Raw genomic sequence first — 20669 nt, 5'->3', positions numbered from 1 at the left:
AGAGATTCAGATCCCTTAGAACTGGTGTTCCAGACAGTGGTGAGCTGCCATGTGGGTACTGGGAATCAAACCTGGGTCCTCCGGAAGAACAGCCAGTGCTCTTAACCTCTAGCCAACTTTCAATCCAGCTCTGAATCCAGCTATTAAAACTTTCTACCTTTGCTTTAAGTAGAGAGGCAGAGTTTGTGAAGAGGAAGGACAAGGCAAGGGTCTTGGGGAGAAATGAGAGACAGCCTTGTTTTTAAATGATGATCCAACCAGCAGACAAGACTTGCCCATTACCCAGAGAAACCAAAAGGGGGTGTCCAGGGCAAAAAACTCAGGCTTCCTAATAGTGCAGGTCTGTCCACTCTGCCACAGACCCCAGACCCTCCCACAGGCCTCTGCAAGACAACCTGTTTCTCTGTTAGGTCAAATGAAGGTCACGGGGTCCCATTTTGTTCTCCCCAAAACACGTTCTGTGCATCGAAAGCTACTGCAAATTCTTTTTTTTTTTTTTTGTTTTTTTTGTTTTTTTTGTTTTTTTCGAGACAGGGTTTCTCTGTAGCTTTGGAGCCTGTCCTGGAACTCCCTTTGTAGCCAGGCTGGTCTCGAACTCACAGAGATCTGCCTGCCTCTGCCTCCCGAGTGCTGGGATTAAAGGCGTGCGTCACCACCGCCCGGCTACTGCAAATTCTTATCACTATTTGGAAGGATGAGGGGAGAAGTTGATTATTTTTTAAGTCCTCTGTGCTTAGTGTTTTAGACCATATTTCAACATTACCTTGGGAAGGAAGAAACAGAAAATACCCTATGCTTCCTTATTACTCCCCAAAGGAGGAAGTGCTTAGTCTGTTAACACAAGCCCTGATTTTCTCCAAGGTGCCAGACAGAGTAGGTGGAGGGAAGGTTTCCACTGCGTCATCTTGGGCACCCCCTGCCCATCTCCTTACCTCCGTTTTCTCCTCAGAGGAGGGTGCCATCAAGAAGCAGTAAAACCTCTTACTGCTCTGACATGTGGTGGTTGTCTCGGCAACCATGGAGATGGTTGTGCCACATGAACCACCTGACTTCTGGCTTGCGTACTTCCTGCAGCTATGGACACACACACACACACACACCACTGGGCTGTGCTGACTGTAGAGGAACCAGGTGGCTTGGCAAACCTTGCAGATGTTCCTGAGGCAAAGAGGGTCTCTTGGCTCTCAATTTTCTGGCCCTGCTATTCTAAAAATTGTGTTCAGTGGCCCTCTGTGGGCTTGTTTGGTGGCACTGAACTGAACCGCACCACAGGCCTTCCAACATGCTAAGTACTCCTAAACTACACCCCAGCTCCTGCTGGTAGACACTAAGCTCTCTGAGCGTCCCCAGGAATTTGGGGGTGCAGCTCAGTCCTTTGCATGGGCAAATCTCTGGGGTTCAAAAAGCCAGTACTGCATAAAACCAGGAGTGGTGGTGCCTCCCCAACCAGTAATCCTGGCTCTCAAGTGGTAGAAGCAGGAGAATCAGTAATTCAAGGTCATCTAGCTGTAAGTTCAAGGCCAGCCTGAGCTTCATGAGACCCCCTCATCTCAAAATAAATTTAAGTTACAATTTAAAATTAAATTAAAATAATTAAATGCCTCAGAGTTTTAAAAGTAAGTTCAATAAATAAAAGACAGGCCAAAATAACCACATCTGCCCTTCCTCTTTCAGCACCCATTTCTCCTCATAAAGTTTCTTCTTTACGTTTCTACCTCATTATTTCTAAATCTCTTGTGCAAGTCTGCAATAGGCTAAGCGCCACCTGCCGGCTGGATGTATAGCGCAAAGATACCATGGGTCTTAATTAGCCACTAAATAAAACAATCTAGTTTCATTCTACTCCTGAAGATCGGTGCAGTAACATGGGCTACTCCGTGTTCTCCGCACACCCTGGGTCTTTCCCGCTTAAGGGAACCCAGCAATTAAGTCCTTAAGGGGAGACTGTGGGGTTTAAATTCAGTAGATCAGAGCTGTCAACGGCTCTTTGCGCCCTTCTCTCTCTCAACGCCAGCGGGCGCTCCAGAGATGGAGCCTCAGACGGCACGATGATCCTCAAGATTGATCCCGCCCCTTTTCCCATCTGAGCCAATCGTTACTCAGGGAGGCGGAGCTACTGGCGGGCGCCTGCGCGTTAAGAGGGACAAGGCACAAACAAGGAAGCAGGGATGTGGGAGCTGAGAAGTGAATGGCGGGCGGTGGGTTTCACGCTGCTGCTGTGGCTGGCTGCTGCGGCCCAGGCAGTGGCCCGGGCTCCGCGCCGCTACACCCCGGACTGGAAGAGCCTGGACTCTCGTCCACTGCCGAGATGGTTTGACGAGGCCAAGTTCGGGGTCTTTGTGCACTGGGGGGTCTTCTCGGTGCCCGCCTGGGGCAGCGAGTGGTTCTGGTGGCACTGGCAGGGCGAGCGGCTGCCGGCCTATGAGCTCTTCATGAAAGAAAACTACCCGCCCGGCTTCAGCTACGCCGACTTCGGACCGCAGTTCACGGCGCGTTTCTTCCAACCGGACCAGTGGGCCGAACTCTTTCAGGCTGCCGGGGCCAAGTGAGTGCGGGCCGGGCGCGAGCGGGCCGGGGGCTAGCCCACGGCCGGGGCTGCCTGACCTTGGAAGTCCCGCACCCCGCGTTCTGCACCCAGGAGGATGGAGCATTGATGTTAAAGAAGAGAATCCAGCCGGGGATTAGTTTTAAAAATAAAGGCGGGAAAGCATTAGGTACATCCCCTGTGTGGAAAGAGGCTCGAGCCAGGCTACACCCGGTGTCTCTTCCACGAGGGCCAGAACACAGCCTGGATTCTTGTCAGTGGCCTGGAGTTGTGGACCTGGACCGTAGGCTACCTGTGGCGTCCGTGGAAGCTTATAAAAAGGATCTTTCTGAGTTCCTTGTAGCCCTGCGTCTCTTAAGTGGAGAAGGAAGGATGGGAGTTTCGGGGTGCTCTCTTTGGGTTCCCCTTCTTCCCTTCTACTTCCTTGTAGTAGAGCTCCAAGGAGGAATGGGTTTGGGTAGAGCCTTCTAGAGGAAGTACATTTTGAGAGCCCTAAGCCAGAGGATTTGGGCTGACTTCTGGACCCGTGGGTTTGGCCATTGGGGGCAGCTGGTAAGATAGTAAGGAGGCCTCACTAAGCGATACTCCACTCATCCTCCAGGTTTTCAGTTTGCTCTGGGCCCTGGCTTTTCTTATACTGGGCGCTTAGCATTTGCTGTTGTAAGCCTGGTGACACACTCCGTTAGTCCCGGCGCTCGGGAGGCACAGGCAGGCGGATCTTGTGAGTTTTGAGGCCAGCCTGGTCTACAGAGCGAGTTCCAGGACACCCAGAGCTGTTACACAGAGAAACCCTATGGAAATCCTCCCACCCAAAACAGGAAGCTGCCTTCGAGACCAGCCTGGTCTACAAGAGCTAGTTCCAGGACAGGCTCCAAAACCACAGAGAAACCCTGTCTTGAAAAACAAAAAAAAAAAAAGAAAAACAGGAAGCTGCCCTCTCTCCATCTCCGAGGTCCAGAACTCAAAATGTTGGATTCCAGACTCCCTGTTCTATGGATGAGGTGGCTAACGCAGAGAGGAAGGAGCCTGGTGTCCTGGACTGCAGATCTTGTGATCTGGAAACGAAGGCTCTTGATCACTGCACCCAGGGTCTGCGAGCCATACCCAGAAGAAGTAATTATCTGTTTATGAGGTCGATGAGTGAGAAGGACTTTTTCATTTTTTTGAGACAGGGTTACTGTGTAACAGCCCTGACTGTTCTGGAACTAACTGCCTCTGCTTCCTCAGTGCCAGGATTAAAGGTGTGTGCCACCACCACCCGGTGAGAGAAGGGCTTTTATATTTCAGAAGGACTTTTTAAAGAGGAAAGAGACGTGTTGCAGAGAGGAATGTTTGTGTAAGCCTGAGATAACTGTATGACCCAGATTTCCAGGGTCTCCACACCTGCCGGTGATGAAATCACATGTACATGTTTTCTTTTCTTTCTTTTTTTTCTTTTTTTTTTTTTTTGCCACAAAAAAAGCAGACATTGAATGAATTGGTTATCTCAGCAGTTGCCTTTTCAGTCCCAGACGTTTGAGTCTCAGTCGCCTCCTTGAATGAAGGGCGCTTCCACAGTATTGGTAAAACAAGCATCTTCCGTTAGTCACCTGCTCTTGCCAATAGAGCAGGGCAGAGGGTTGAGATAAAGTTCATGCCCAGAAGGGTTGAGTCTGTGCACTAAGGTGCAGGGTTTTTCTCTTGCTGTCCTTCCCTCTCTGGGCATCCAGTTCCTGTTTACATTCTTGAGTCATACCTACAAGGAGACATTGTCACCCTAAAAGCATCTCCCAGTCCCCATACATTTCCTGTAATGGAGATCTTCCTGTTGTGCCAGGCAAGGTCATGGTTGTGGCCACTGCCCGCTTTCCTTTGTTCTCACTTGGTTTTCACGTGTTTCCAGGTATGTGGTTCTGACCACAAAGCATCACGAAGGCTTCACAAACTGGCCAAGTCCTGTGTCCTGGAACTGGAACTCTAAGGACGTAGGGCCCCATCGCGATTTGGTCGGCGAGTTGGGAGCTGCTGTTCGGAAGAGGTGCGTGTCTGCGGACAGACAGCCACTCTCCCCTCTTTCCCATCTGTCCCTCTAGTGCGTCAAATCCTCCTGTTTGTCACCCGGGGTCATATTTAGCCAGTGAGAAGATGGGCTCCCAGACCTGGTGGTTTCCACAGGACCAAAGGTAATGCAAGAGCCTGGGAGGTGGTGGCTCAAGGCCTTTAATCCTAGCTCTGCAGACCAGGCTAGCCTCAAACTCACAGAGATCCTCCTGCCTCTACCTCCTAAGTGCTGGCATGAGATGGCCCACGGAGTGGATCTCATCTTTCGCCACTAGAGCTGTTGAGGCCTGAGGGCAAGCTCTGGTAAGAGCAGATCAAAACTAAAGAGGGAGGCACACACTGTTCTTCCCAACCAGCACTCTGGGATTTGTTAGGCCTCTCAGACCTGGTGCTCTGTGCAGGCAGGTGACTCTAGCACTTGGGAGGCAAAGGCAGGAGAGTTAGGAGTTCAAGGCTGGCCTTAGGTGTGTACTGAGTTTGAGGCTAACCTGACTCTGTCTCTAAAAGATGAATAATAATAGCGACTAACTTCTCAATAGAAAAGCAGTAGGGCCGGTTCTGGTGGCGCAGGCCGGTAGGATTTGCTGAAGGAGGCAGAGGCAGGTGGATCTAGAGTTCGAGGCCAGCCTGGACTACACATTTTGCCAGGTGGTGGTGGCGCACGCCTTTAATCCCAACACTTGGGAGGCAGAGGCAGGTGAATCTCTGTGAGTTCGAGACCAGCTTGGTCTACAAGAGCTAGTTCCAGGACAGGCTCCAAAACCACAGAGAAACCCTGTCTCGAAAAACCAAAAAAAAAAAAAAAGAAAATCAGTAGGGTGTGGCAGAGCAGGGTGGCTGTGGGGTCTGGTGCCGACAAGCGGTTGCTCTCCAGCTGAACGTGTAGTGACTTCTGTGTCAGTGACCACCATGCTTGTTAGATAGAAACAACTTCAGGAAAGGAAAGTTGGTTTTTAGAGGGTTTCAGTCCACTGTGGTGGGGCAGCTGCAGTCAGGACAGCCGTACACGTAGTAGAGATTGTTCACCTAACATGACTATAGGGACAGACAGGAATGAGAGGCAGTATGTCTTTCAGAGCCCTTGTGACCCACTTCTGCAAGCACCTTCCACCTTGTTAAGGTTCTGCAGATTCCCAAAAATAACACCAGCCAGGGAACAAGCCATCAAGACATGAGTCCGGAGGACAGGGAAGCCATAACAGAGTCCTGTCCCCAGCCACCAGCAGGGAGTGGGATTTGGACTCAGGTATTCAGGTTTGGAACCCTGCTAGTGATGCTTTGTGCTGTCACATTGTAAGTGTGATGCATGTGTAAATTGTCGAGTCTGTTGGAACCAAGCTGTGCCTGTGTCACACACTGCCCAGGACTGTCTCCAGAGCACGTTGAGAGCTGAGACAGAGCCACAGCTTCCAAAGTCCAGCGGACTACCTGGACCTTCAAGAATGCATTTGCTGACTCTTGTTAGCTGCTCAGTGTTCTGGGCCCTGTGCTGCACGTGATCAAAAGTCCTGCAGTAGATGTCTGTCTGATCATAGGCCTAGACCAGACATGGACTTTGGAAGCCGCATTTTTCTTCTGATTTGGTTTGATCTTTTGAGATGAGACCTTGCTCAGTATCCCCCAAGAGCTTGGGAACATGCTATGCAGACCAGGCCTACTTCTCTCTTGAAGCAATCCTCCTGCCTCTGCCTTCCAGGTACTGGGGCTCCAGGCCTGTGGCACCATGCCCAGCCTCAGCAGATGGAATGGTAGCTTCTCTGTAAGTGGCTAGTTCCCGAATCACAGCTGAAATGCCCCCTTCAGTTCTTCCTTATCTGTGCCTTGCTGTGTTATTTTCTTCCTTGCCTGCAGTATAATGTTTGTGTAGCACTGTCTTAATTGAACTGTGGTAATTATACATCTTTATGAGGCACAGTGTGACGTGCTTGCAGGATATAATGAGCAGATCACGCTAATTAACATTCCTAGCTCCTTAATCATTTGTCATTTCTTTGTGTTAGGAACCTTCAAGCTCCTAGTTCTTTAAAAAAATATTTAATAGGGGTGAGAGTATAGTTTATGACAGAATGCTTGCCTAGCATAGGTGAGGAGGCCCTAGGTTGTATTCCCAGCACCACCCCCTCCAAAAAAAATAAAGCAAGATTTTTTTGTTTTGTTTTGTTTTTTTTTTTTTTTTTTTTGGTTTTTCGAGACAGGGTTTCTCTGTAGCTTTGGTGCCTGTCCTGGAACTAGCTCTGTAGACCAGGCTGGTCTCGAACTCACAGAGATACACCCGCCTCTGCCTCCCGAGTGCTGGGATTAAGGGCAAGAGCCACCACCGCCCAGCTTTTTTTTTTTTTTTTTTAATTTATTATGTATACAATATTCTGTCTGCATGTTTGCCTGCAGGCCAGAAGAGGGCACCAGACCTCATTACAGATGGTTGTGAGCCACCATGTGGTTGGTGAGAATTGAACTCAGGACCTTTGGAAGAGCAGGCAATGCTCTTAACCACTGAGCCATCTCTCCAGCCCAGAAGTAAGATTTTTAAAGTATGAAATATATACCAACTGTGGTGGCACATGCCTTTAATCTCAGCACTTGGTAGGCAGAGGCAGGTGGGATCTTTGTGAGTTTGGGGCTAGCTTGGTCTACTTAGGCAGTTCTAGACCAGCCAGGACTACATGGTGAGGCCTTGTCTCAGATAGATAGATAGATAGATAGATAGATAGATAGATAGATAGATACATAGATACATACATACATACATACATACATACATACATACATACATACATAGATACATAGATAGATACATAGATACTTAGATACATAGATACTTAGATACATAGATACTTAGATACATAGATAGATACATAGAGATAGATAGATACATAGATAGATACATAGATAGATAGATAGATACATAGATACATAGATAGATACATAGATTAGATAAAGGATCTCAAGCAGCTTAGGCTGACATTAAACCCACTTGGTAGGCACGGATGCACCTTGAACTCCTGATCCTCCTACTGCCCCCTCCTAAGTGCTGCCACACTGCACCCAGCCTGATTTTTCTCTGCCTGATACCAGCCACTGCTGTATTTCTGTTTAAGGAACATACGCTACGGCCTGTACCACTCGCTCTTGGAGTGGTTCCATCCACTCTATCTCCTCGACAAGAAAAATGGTTTCAAAACTCAGTATTTTGTCAGCGCGAAAACAATGCCAGAGCTGTACGACCTTGTTAACAGGTGAGACAGGGGCCTGGGCCTGAGGGCTTGTGCTGGAAGTCAGCTCCTCTCGGGGTGCTGTTGATGGGCTCCAGCTGCAGGCTGCTGCCTGAGAAACTCTCAGAGGCATCAAAAGAATAAAGGTGGTGTTTCCATTCATGCAAAGCATGTTCCCCTCCCACTGCTCAGAACTTCTGAACTGTGGTCACTTACTAAGCTGCTGCTGTCACTGGGGACCCAGGTGGCTGTGAGACAAAGCTTGCCCTTCAGCACCCTCCTCCCTTGCCAGTGTCCCTAGTCAGGACCTTGAAAAGGGACACTAGCTTCTTCACCATCAGAAGCTCTAACTGGAGCAGCGTCCTGAGCACAGACCCTGCTCACTTAGAACTGTCATGTCTTGTCTGGGCTCAGATCAGCACGCAGAATCCCTGCCAGTGCTGGGAACAGGAAGAGCCACTGTTAACTAGCATCACCATTCTCAAGTTGGCTTTTGTTGCTAACGTTCATTGTTTAGTGGGGATGAGGTGGCATTGGCGTGCCACAGCACACAAAAACAGAGATGTTAGTTTCCTCGTTTTTACCACGTGGAGTCCAAGGATCAAACTCAGATCATCAGATTTGATGGCAAAGGCTTTTACCCCTAATCCCTTTTATGTTTCCCTTATGACAGCTGGGAGCCAGCCCTAGGTGGGGGACCCTCAGAGCCTGGGTGACTTCTTTGCCCCTACTCTCATTTTATATATTTTGTTTTTGTTGTGTTTGGTTTTCTTTTCTTCCTTTTGATTTTTTGGGGCAAGGTTTCTCTGTGTAGTCCTGGCTGTCCTGGAACTTCCTCTGTAGACCAGGCTGGCCTTGAACTCACAGAGATCTGCCTGCCCAAAAGCTGGACTTAAAAGGCCTGTACCATCACTGCCCAGCTCTGACTCTCTTCTTTATTCCTGAACCTGGGGTTGGTAATCATGGGAGCTGATGAGGTCATGGGCATGAGCTGCCTTGTGTATGTGACTGCACACGGTGGAAGAGATTACTATCTGGGCTTCCCCAAGATTGTTACTGGCCCCACTATGAAGTGCAGTGAGGGTCTGTCGTCAGGCAGAACACATTGTGGAAGGAGCACTAGGCCCTGGTAGGCTTTTCCAGCCAGGCTGGGTAGCCTCCAAGAACAGATCAGCACCACAGTTCAAATGTTTACAACACCCTTAAAGCAAACATCTTCATTTTGTACTTTTGGAATACCAGGGACTTGCTGTGTATCCCAGGCTAGACTCTAATTTGTAAGCTCCTGACTCAGGTTCCCAAGTGCTAGGATTACAGGCATGAGCCAGATGAGCCAGCACACCTGCCTGATTTTTGGGTTTTTTTTTTTTTTTTTTGGTCCTGGGGACAGGACCCCAGGTCTTAGAGCACGCTGGGCAGTACTCTGCCACTGAGTTACACATCCCGGGCCACGAGCGCTATTACTGTCTTTATAGTCATATTTTATTATTTTGTGTCCCTGAGTGTATTCTATGGGAACATGTGTGCCCCGGCACACATGGAGGTCAGAGAACAACTGGAAGTCAGTTAGTTTTCCTTCCTTGTGGATTTGAGACTCGAACTCGGGTCATCAGGCTTGAGAGCGGGAGCTTTTCCAGCCCAGCTGAGCCATCTGACCTGCCCAAACACTAGTCTTTTCCAGAATGCACTTATTATTTATGTGTGGTCTCCACACCGTGAGCAACAGGTGCCCAAGGAGACCGGAGGGCATCGTTCCCTGCAGTGAGAGTTACAGGTACTGTGAGCCACCATGTGGGTGCTGGGAACCAAGCCCGGGTCCTCTGCAAGCACTAAGCACCCTCACCCCCTGAGCTGTCTCTCCAGCCCTGCGAGCGCCACCCCTAACTGGATTTGAAGGGACGCAAACTCTAGATACTGATTACCGTGTCCTTTCTGAAGGGAGAACAGAGGCACTAAGAGAAGTATACGGAACCAATGCCTTCTTTATTATTGTTGTTGCTGTTATTGTTGCTATTGCTATTACATTTTAATTTATTGGGGGGGTGCATGCATGTGCTGTGATGTGCATGTAGAAGTCAGAGGACTACTTGCAGGATCAGCTCTCTCTCCGCCACACGGGACCCAGGATTGAACTCAGGTTGTCAGACTTGGCAAGTGGGCACCTTTACACGTGGAGCCCTTTCACCAGCCCCTGCAATTTTTTAAAATTAAGATTATTATTTTATATGTACAGCTGTTTTGCCTGCATGTTTGTCTATGCTCTGTGCAAGCCTGTGCCAACAGAGGCCAGAAAAGGGTATCAGATCCCAAGGCCTGAAGTCAGTCACAAGTGATTGTGAGCCTCCTGGGTGCAGGAATCAAGCCTGTGTCCTCTGGAAGAGCAGCCAGTGCTTTTAGCTGCTCAGCCCTCCCTCCACATGCCCTCCCTGAGGCTGTTAGGTCTCCTGTCTCTTTAGTTTCTGCATTGTCATCTTCAGGGTACTTTCCCATCAAGACGCATCTTTCCTGTTTGCTGGGCTGGGAATGGAACCTACAGCCTCACACGTGGTCGGCGAGAGCCCTACCACAGAGCCAGTCTCCCTGCTCTGAGTTTGTTGCAAAAGTCTGTCCATAAGACTGGACTAGATACAGATTCAGATAGCAAGCTGTTCCGATCCTGTGTCTTCCAGCTACAAGCCCGACCTGATCTGGTCTGATGGGGAGTGGGAGTGTCCTGACACGTACTGGAACTCCACAGCTTTCCTTGCTTGGCTCTATAATGATAGCCCTGTCAAGGTAGGTGATGTCTAACTTATGTAACGGGCATGGTGATGCTTACCTGTTCTCTCAGCTCTCAGTAGTCTATGACAGGTGGAATTCGCAGCCATCCTTCTGCCTCAGCTTCTCAAGAGCTGGGATTACAGGTGTATGGCACCACTCCTAGCTTTATCAAATTTGAAAGGGTACTTAGCTAGCTAAACCCTCCCACAGTTAGTACACCTAGCTAGTACATTTGCATCTTGTGTTATGGGACTTTTATTGTGTGGCAGAAGTCTATCTGTTGACGGACATGCCAAAGATTTTACACGCTCTAGATTTGGTGGCTGGAGATACAGCTCAGTGGTAGAGTGCATGCTCAGCATGTGGGGGCCTGGGTTTAACCACAAGCTAACCATGAAGGTGCTCTGGTGGATGCCTATCTGGGGGTCCTATTGGGTAGTTATTACTAAATTCACGAAATGAAAGGACAGGAGACAGGAGAGACACCATTCCTGAGTGGATAATGGTTGAGGGTGGCTCTCACAGACTGGAATGCACCTTACTGGGAGAGCATGTTAACGGTGCATGCAAGGCTTGCTTTTGGGGAGTCTCGGGACTCCCAGAAGTGCAGTTCATTCCCAGAATGCCATGGTGTAAATTGTCCACATCTGTCTTTTCTACATGTCTCTGCTTAAAGTTTAAAGGACAAGTACTGTGTTATCACTATGGCACCCATCTCTGTCACAGTGACATACAGTTATGAGTGACTGCCCTTCAAGACTTGAGCCTGGCCAGATATTCCTTTAATCCTAGCACTCAACAGTGGACCTCTGTAAGTTCAAGGTCAGCCTGGTCTACACAGTGAGTTCTGAGGTCAACCAGGGCTACATAGTAAGACTCTCAAGAAACAAGTAAACTTAGGGAGTTGATACCTCATATGCCTCTGCGGTACCTTGTTGGTGACTCTGGTCTGTGCCTTCATGGAGCCAGGTCATTTGTCAAGTGGGGTGACAGTTACACGTGCCTGATTAAGGAGAATCACAGAAAGGGAAAAAGATAAACAAGATGCAGCATTAGTGAAGGGAGCAATGTCAGCCTCGTGTATTTAAAAACCACAGTAAAGCTGGGCAGTGATGGCACACACCTTCAATCCCGGATCTCTGAGTTCAAGGCCAGTCAGGTCTACAGTGTGAGTTCCAGGACAGCCAGGCTACACAAAGAAACCCTGTCTCAAAAAACAACAATAACAAAAAAATCCCTCAGCAAGGGCTGGGGAGAGGGCTCAGTGGTTAGAGCATGTACTGTTCTGAGTGCCCTTCCCAGCATCACATACATGGTGGGTCACAACCATCTGAAACTCCAGGAAAAGGGCAGCTGGCACCCTCTTCTGGCCTTTTTGGCTACTGTACACATGTGCATAGACCTTCCATACCCGTTTTATTTTTTAAGTTAATTTATTTATTTATTATGTATACAATGTTCTGTCTGCATGTATACCTGCCTGCCAGAAGAGGGCACCAGATCTCATAGATGGTTGTGAGCCACCATGTAGTTGCTGGGAATTGAACTCGGGACCTTTGGAAGAGCAGCCAGTGCTCTTAACCTCTGAGCCATCTCTCCAGCCCCTCCATGCCCGTTTTTATGATTTGTTTATTTATTATATGTATGTAAATGTATGTACGCCTGTGTAAGGTTATGTATACTGTGTGCATGCAAAAGCCCATGAGGCCAGAAGAGGGCACCAGCTGTCCTGTAACTGGAGTCAGGGTAGTTCTGAGTCACCACGTGAGTGCTGGAAAACAAGCCAGGTCCACTTCGACACCAGTGGCTGCTCTTAACCACTGAGCCATCTCACCAGGTCCCCAAACACATTTTTATTTTATTTTTTTAGCCATAAAACATTTATTGAGGGAGAGAGAGGGAGGGTGGAAGGGAGAGAGAGAGAGAGAGAGAGAGAGAGAGAGAGAGAGAGAGAGAGAGAGAGAGAGAGAAGAGATAGAAAGAGAGAGAGACAGACACGTGCGCACGCCAAGGAAACAGAAAGGAAGAAGCTTTTTTTGGATTTTCAAGACAGGGTTTCTCCGTAGCTTTTTGGTTCCTGTCCTGGAACTAGCTCTTGTAGACCAGGCTGGCCTCGAATTCACAGAGATCCGCCTGCCTCTACCTCCCGAGTGCTGGGATTAAAGGCGTGCACCACCACCGCCCGGCCCCCAAACACATTTTTAAAAGGTTATTTTATGTTATTATGTGTATGGGTGTTTTGCCTGCATGAATTATGTGTGTGCAAGAGCCAGTGGAGGCCAGGAGAAGGGTGTTGGATCCCTTGGGACTGGAGTTATGGACAGTTGTGAGTCACTATGTGGGTGCTGGGAACCAAATCCACATCCTTTGTAAGAGTGTCAGGCACTCTTAACTGTTGAGCCATCTTTCCAGTCCCACGAGTGCTAGAGAGTTCTCATGCTTTCACGACAAGCGTGTCACCCCGAGTCATCTCCTGAGCCCCCCTGCGTAGGCTCTTCCTCTGTTCATCTGTCAGCTGGCTTCCCGGGCTTGGGCATTGCTGACATTAGAAGCTGTGTGCAGCTGTCTAGTTTCCCATGTGTGCCCTTTAGAGCAAAATAGCACAGGGAAAAGACTCTAGTGTAGTCTGCTGTTCTTCTTCCGAACAGACGGTCACCAGACGCATCTGCACTGCATAGAGGGGCCAGGAGGTGCTGCCTCGTGACCCCATTCTCTTCCTCCCTTAGGACCAGGTGGTAGTGAATGACCGGTGGGGTCAGAACTGCTCCTGCCATCATGGAGGCTACTACAACTGTCAGGATAAATACAGACCGCAGAGCTTGCCAAACCACAAGTGGGAGATGTGCACCAGCATCGACAGGGCGTCCTGGGGCTATCGCCGTGACATGACCATGTCCACCATTGCCAGTGAGAACGAAATCATTGAGGTAAGAGCACTCGCCTTGGTTATTTAGCTGCTTACCTTAGAGCCCTCCAGTCCAGAGTTGGGTGGCTAGAACCCGCTAGGGCCACAGTCACAGAAACAAGCCTCTCCTAAGTACATTGTTGCTGTTGCAGAGAAAGGGGTTAGGCCTTTAAAACCTGCTTTTGGTTTGTTTTGTTTAGTTTTTTTTTTTTCTTTTTTTGGTTTTTCGAGACAGGGTTTCTCTGTGGCTTTGGAGCCTGTCCTGGAACTAGCTCTGTAGACCAGGCTGGTCTCGAACTCACAGAGATCCGCCTGCCTCTGCCTCCCGAGTGCTGGGATTAAAGGCGTGCGCCACCACCGCCCGGCTTGTTTTGTTTAGTTTTTATTCTGTTTTGTTGTTGTTTTTTTTTTCTGAGACAGGGTTTCTCTCTGTACTCCTGACTGGCCTCAGGCCTCAGACTCACAGACATCTGCTTGCCTCTACCTCCCGAGTGCTGAAATTAACAGTGTGTGCCACCACGCCCAGCTAAAATTGACAGTCACTTCTCCCCTTCCGTCCTGTGACGGAAATCCCTAGGATCAAATTCAGGTCATTCATCTTGATGGCACCCACTGAAGTCCGTTGTCTTTATTATCATTTTCTTACCCTCAAAGAAAGCTTTATCTTTCCAGAACTTTCCTTCCTTTTTCTTTGTTGGGAGGGTGCACACGCGCGCGCGTGTGTGTGTGTGTGTGTATGTGTGAGTGTTGTGACGTGTATGCAGGCATGTTTTTGACCTCCAGAGCACAACCTGAATTGTCATTCTTACGTTCCTTCTATGGGGTATAGTAGGAGCTCAGGGCCCCGAGGGGCAAGATCACTTAATAGCCTGGAACTGGCCATTCAGCGAGGCTCGCTGGCCAGGAAGCCACAGTGAGCCTTTGTTTCTGCTCGCTGCGATGGTGATCACCAGCACACGCCACACCACGACCTCCAGGTTTTTTGGTTGTTAATGATTGAGGTGTGTTTTGTTTGAACGTGAATTCTGGGGATGAACTCAGGTCTTCTAAGGCAAGCGCTCACCCTCTGGGTCATCATCGTCCGAGCCCCTCCCAGGAGCATTTTCAGTTAAAACATGAGCTTTCAGTGGCAGTGGGAAGACCGAGAGACGTTGAAAGGATGGAGAGAGCCTTTGCGTGGTCCCTAATGGGCTCACATCTGTACATTTTTTCAGGTGTAAACCTAGTCCTGGGTTACCTTGGGTGACGCTTGCTTGGGGTCACAGTGAACACCTCCACATAAGAGGATGCCTTCAGAATGTGTCTCTTTCTGGCAGTTCCTGTCTGAGACTGGGTCTCCATGTAGTCCATGCTGGCCTCAAACTTGGTATTGTAGCCGAGGCTGACTTTGAACTCCTGGCCTTCTTGCCTTTTCCCCACCCCAAGTGCTGGAATTCCAGGCATGGGCCAGCATGCCTGCTCTCTTTGCTTCAGTTTTCCCACAGGTACATAAAGTTTGTCCTTAAAGAGCTCAGGGAGACGAGTGCCGTCTCGCCCGGATCTAAAGCTCACCTTCCCTTCTTTTCCCTTTGCAGCACTAAGGATTGAATCCAGGGCTTTTCTTCTCTCATATCCCTTACTGTCTGCATTCTAGACACCATGCCAGGCTTGGTAGTCATGCCTCAGCTCTCATTGTCTCTGCTCTCTTTAGGAATTGGTTCAGACAGTAAGTTTGGGAGGCAACTATCTTCTCAACGTTGGACCAACTAAAGATGGACTGATCGTTCCCATCTTCCAAGAAAGGCTTCTCGCTGTAGGCAAGTGGCTGCAGATCAACGGGGAGGCTATCTATGCCTCCCAACCCTGGAGAGTGCAGTCTGAAAAGAACACAACAGTTGTGTGGTAAGCATTGCCTTCTTGTATGGTCAGGAGAGTGATTGATGATAGCCACATCTTCAGTTCTGTGTGAGAGTACAGCCTAAGTAAGAGAATAACTAGCAAAAGATGATGATGATGATGATAGATAGATAGATAGATAGATAGATAGATAGATAGATAGATAGATAGATAGATGTAAAATACCATCAAACTTGGTACTTAAGGCACCCAACAGAAATCAGTTGTTTGTGGAAGTTGCCCTAAGGCTGGAGCTCCTGACAGAGTCTCAGAGTCCCAGACCAGAGAAAATGTCATTAAATCAGGGGCTTACAATATTCACTAGAAACATACTGGGGAAGTTGGGGTAGTCAGCTGGAGTTCCAAATGCACTTATCAGTATGTTGTACATCACACTTGCTGCCCTGCACATTCTCAGGTCCCTCCATCCTCATTACAAGGCTGGAGGTTATTGCCTCTGCTGTAAAATCTGTGTCCCAGCTGGGTTCTGACTCTGGTCCCCTGTGCAGAGCTCATCCTAAATTCTTCCCTTTCGTACCTGGGCCTCTAGATCTAGTTATTTGATCTTGGACCTCAGTTTCTCCAACTACGAAGTGAGTGATGGTACTTAGCTTCACAGACTTGCTTTGAAGACTAGGTGACATGAACCCCTACAGATGAATTCCTATGAGGCGCTGTTCATCCTACTTCCTGAATAGGGTGAACTCTCAGTGAGTGTGCCTCCGTTTTGTGTGTCCCCTTGTTACACTCTCTGTCTTCTCATGGATCTGGAGTTGGAAAGATTTCAGTAACATTTATGTGGCTTCGGCTCCTAAGAAGTAGGGAAGTAGCTGGTGCGTGTTTTGTTGTTGTTGCTGTGTGGGTCATGGTCTCACCGTGTTGTGTAGGCAGTTCCCCAGCTCCTGAGCTCAAGGTATCCTGCTGCCTCAGCCTCCTTAGTAGCTGGGATTATATATACAATGCCATACCTTTCCTTTGTTTTTTTGTTTGTTTTGGGGTTTTGGCTGTTGTTGTTTTAGAAACAGGGTTTCTCTGTGTAACAGCCCTGACTGTCCCGGAACTCTCTTTGTAGACTAGGTTTGCCTCGAACTCACCAAGATCCACCTGCCTCTGCCTCCCAAGTGTGTGGGTTACAGGCGCGTGCCACCACCGCCTGGCGACAAAGGATACTGAAGCAGCAGGGAAAGGTCTGGAAAATGTGTTGCCCAAGGGTTAGTTTTAATTTTTACAGGAACCTTAACCCAGTGAAGGGGGAGAATAGAGGATTTCAGAGTTTTGTAGACTTCTTCCTTCCTCACCTTCCTCTCACTTCCTAGTAGTCATGATACAAGGTCTTTATTGGTGAGTTAGCTAGAGAGGACTGAGGGTCTGTCTGGGAACACCACCGACTCCCCTAGGACAACGGTGTTTCTTGTTCCCAGGTACACCACTAAAGACTCAGCTGTTTATGCCACCTTTCTGTACTGGCCAGAAAATGGAATCATAAGCCTCAAATCTCCCAAAACGACCTCGGCTACAAAGGTAAGGAAGCTCCTCATCCCTCCTAAGCTACAACCTGGTTTTGTTTTGTTTTTATTTTTCTAGTGCTAGACCCCAGGGCCTAGGCATGCTTAGGCAAACCACCCTGAACTACATTCCCAGCTACCTCAAGACAGGGTTTCTCTTGTGTAACAGCCCTGGCTGTCCTGGAACTTGCTCTGTATATCAGGCTGACCTTGAACTTAGAGATCCTCCTGCTTCTACCTCTGGGAGTGCTGGGATTAAAGACTCTCTCTATGTCATTCAGGCTAGCCTCAACCTGTGGTCCTCCTGCCTCTACCTTCCCAGTGCTAAGATTCCAGGCTTGTGTCACCATGCCTGGATAGATAGAATTTTTATTAAAACACATTGGCAGGCTTTGGCTCCTTCCTTACTAGAGTGTCCTCAGTGCTCTGGGCCAGCACACTTATTCCCATCATTTTGGGGGCAAAGTCTGCTTGAATAACGGGGTCTTCCCATCCCCCTTTGCTTTCCACAGATAACAATGCTAGGGATGGAAGAATATTTGACCTGGACCCAGGATCCCCAGGAGGGGGTTCTCATCACTCTGCCCCCATTGCCACCTACGGCTCTCCCAGTGGAGTTCGCCTGGACTCTAAAGCTGACGAGCGTGAAGTGATGATTGGAGTTCAAGGGCAGAAGGCCCTATGTTGGGCTGCTTGCCTTTCTCTTACCAGCAGTGCAATAAAGTAGCTACCCTCCCCCACCCAGTGATGGCTTCCCCAACCCATTTTAATCAGTGAGAACCTAGACCACTGGTATCTCTGAGCAGAAACCCTGGACAGCTCAGCTGAGGTCACCTGTTCCTTCACTGGGGTGAAATCTCTCTTTCTGATGACGAGCCAAGTCACCTGATAATGAGCCAAGTCACCTGTTGCCTGTGGGACCAGGTAAAAGAGGTCTGGCAAAGCCAGCCCCTGTGCCTTATGTTGGTTGTCACTAATCCTGAAGGGATTAAGCTGGTCCTGAAGGATTTGCCAGGCTGCCAAGGTCAATTCTCTGGAAGTTTGTGAAGAAAGCCAAAACTCTGGCATTGAGCATATCTGCAGAGATACTGATGAAGGAGTGTGATTCTGTCTTGCCTTTTAAAAAGATGGAAGTAAATTTGTATGTCAGTTATTTCTACCAAGACCATGTGATAGTTTTCTTTCCCTAGCTTCTGTTTGGGCTATTTACAGCTTTTTACTCATTTTCTGGTTTTCTTGACTTTTTTTTTTGTTTGTTTGTTTGTTTGTTTGTTTTGGTTTGGTTTGATTTTTTTTGAGACAGGGTTTCTCTGTGTAGCTCTGGCTGTAGAACTTGCTCTATAGCCCAGGCCTGCCTCTGCCTCCTGAGTGGTGGGATTAAAGATGTGCTCTGCCATCTCCATGTGCTCTGCCACCTCCCGGCTTACATCCAGATTTTTAAAACATAAAATAGCAAGAAAACTGGCCTTGGTTCCTGTTGCCCTCTTCTGGCTTCTGTGGGTACTGCATACATGGTGCAGGTACATAAACACACATACAGGCAAAACACTCATAAACAAAAATTAACCATTAAGAACACTAATGTGGATATCTTTATATCAAAATTTTAAACATGGCCAGTTGTCAATATCTGTTATAATTGTAGCACTCAGAAGCTGGGGGATAAAGAATTCAAAACCAGGCTCTGCTATATACCAAATTTGAGACCAGTCTGAGCTCCATGAGACTCTCAAACAATGGGACTAGAGAGACAGCACAGCAGTCTGAGTTCATGCTGCCATTGCAGGGGACAGAATTTGGCTTCCAGGACCCACGGATGCTCAAAAACTGCCTGTGACACCAGCTCTAAGGGATCCAGTGTCATCTCTGCCCTCCAAGGGCATTAGTGTAACGCCCATACCCACTACCCTCTGAGGGCGTTGCACTCAATTGCTCATACCCACATGAAGGCACATGGAAATATTTAAAGCATTTTATTGACAGAATCACATTGTATGGAGTTGGAGAGATGGCTCGGTGGTTAAGAGCACTGGCTACTCTTCCAAAGTTCATTTCCCAGCAACCACATGGCTCACCGTGTCCTCTTAAGTCCTGCAGGCATACATGCAGATCAGAACACTATACATAATAAAATCTTTTAAAAAAAAATGGGAAGTAGGAAAAGACAAGATCTCCTAAGTAAATTGGGAGCATGGGGACCTTGGGAGAGGGTTGAATAGAGGGGGAGCAAAGAAAAGTGCATACGTTCAGGGAGAACACCGTATTCACAATAACCAATCTTTAAAATTTTTTTAAGTGGCTGGCTGGGTGGTGGTCACACACGTCTTTAATCCCAGCACTCAGGAAAGGCAGGTGGATCTTTGTAAGTTAGAGGCCAGCCTGGTCTACAAGAGCTAGTTCCAGCTACAGAGCAACCCTGTCTCAAAAAAACAAGCCAGGCGGTGGTGGCGCACACCTTTAATCCCACCACTCAGGAGGCAGAGGCAGGTGGATCTCTGTGAGTTCGAGACCAGCCTGGTCTACAGAGCTAGTTCCAGGACAGGCTCCAAAGCCACAGAGAAACCCTGTCTCGAAAAACCAAAAAAAAAAAAAAAAAAAAGTGTATGCATGTGTGCCCACATGCATGTGCCAGGGTGCTCTTGCCAGGTGTGCACTCTTGGAAGCCAGAGGTCAATATCGGGTGTCTGTACCTGTTGCTCTCCACCTTACTTTACGAGAAACGGTCTCCCACTGAACCCAGAGCTCATCATTCTAGGTAGACTCACTGGCCAGCAAGCTCTGGGGCTCCCCATTCCCCAACACTGGGGTTATAGGTATGTGCTGCCATGCCTTGATCTTTTGTGGGTACTGGGAGTCCAAACCTAGGTCTTCCGGCTTGTGCAGCTAACACTTTATCCTCAAAGCCATCTCCTCAACCTGAAAGAGCTAACTCTGTTGCTGTGAGACAGTTTCTGCTCATCCTGGTTGACAAGGAACTGCCTGAGGCTGAAGATGACCTTGAACTCCTGGGGGGGGGGGACCCCACCTCTGGGATTAGAAGCCTGTGTGGCAACATTCTGGCTCATACTTCCTGCATGCTAGTCAGGCACTCTACCAATGGAGCTCCTTCTCCAGTCAGCCTTCTGCATACCTCAGACTGCAGGGATTAACCACAACACCCAGAATGCTTATTTTACTGGGTTGGAGAGACGGCTCAGTGGTTAAGAACAGTTACTGTTCTTTCAGGGGATCCTAGTTCTGTTTCCCAACACCCATAGTAGGCAGCTCACCACCATCTGTAATTACAGCTCTGGAAGATCCAGCAACACTGACACACACATTCCCATATGCAGGTACACACCTACATGTAATGAAAAATAATAACTTCGGCCAGACGGTGGTTTGCCTGCAAGTTTGTGCATCACATATATGCAGTGCTTTCAGGGGCCAGAAGGGGGCACCGGATCCTCTGAAACTGGAGTTACCAATGGTTGTGAGCCCTCATGTGGGTGCAGGACCTGAACTCAGGACCTCTGCAGGAACAAGTGTTCCTAACTGCTGAGCCACTTCTCCAGTTTGTTTTACTACTCAAATGTTCTCTGATAACTTCCTATTTCATTATTTTCAGTAATAATTGGTACCCCACCCAAGAAGCTACTGCAAACAGTTAATGGGGTGCAGCATGCAGACTGAAAAACAGTGCACAACGCATCGTTTCCTTACCTCAGGGTCACTGCATTTGTATTCGATTTGTCTGGAAACCTTTTTGATGAAGTTTTTTAAAAAAAATCTTTTGGGCTGGGCGGTGGTGGCGCATGCCTTTAATCCCAGCACTCGGGAGGCAGAGG

The 20669-nt window shown here is 48.5% G+C and overlaps 1 protein-coding gene across 2 annotated transcripts; it reads left to right on the top strand.

Annotated features, from left to right (window-relative positions):
* The first annotated feature begins 2154 nt into the window (after positions 1-2154).
* On the top strand, positions 2155-18072 carry Fuca1 (alpha-L-fucosidase 1). Of its 2 annotated transcripts, XM_057784162.1 has the most exons (8): positions 2155-2545; positions 4428-4562; positions 7684-7821; positions 10467-10572; positions 13284-13484; positions 15153-15343; positions 16759-16858; positions 17355-18072. In XM_057784162.1, the coding sequence occupies exons 1-8, from the start codon at positions 2169-2171 to the stop codon at positions 17493-17495; spliced, it is 1389 nt and encodes a 462-aa protein (XP_057640145.1). In that variant the 5' UTR covers positions 2155-2168; the 3' UTR covers positions 17496-18072. The 2 variants fall into 2 exon arrangements, with proteins under 2 accessions (XP_057640145.1, XP_057640146.1); XM_057784163.1 differs by lacking the exon at positions 7684-7821.
* The last annotated feature ends 2597 nt before the right edge of the window (positions 18073-20669 follow it).

The sequence above is a fragment of the Chionomys nivalis genome, chromosome 11 (assembly GCF_950005125.1).
Source record: "Chionomys nivalis chromosome 11, mChiNiv1.1, whole genome shotgun sequence".
Lineage (NCBI taxonomy): Eukaryota > Metazoa > Chordata > Mammalia > Rodentia > Cricetidae > Chionomys > Chionomys nivalis.
Note: the sequence above shows the minus strand (reverse complement) of the source record. Positions and strands in the feature narration are given on the sequence as shown.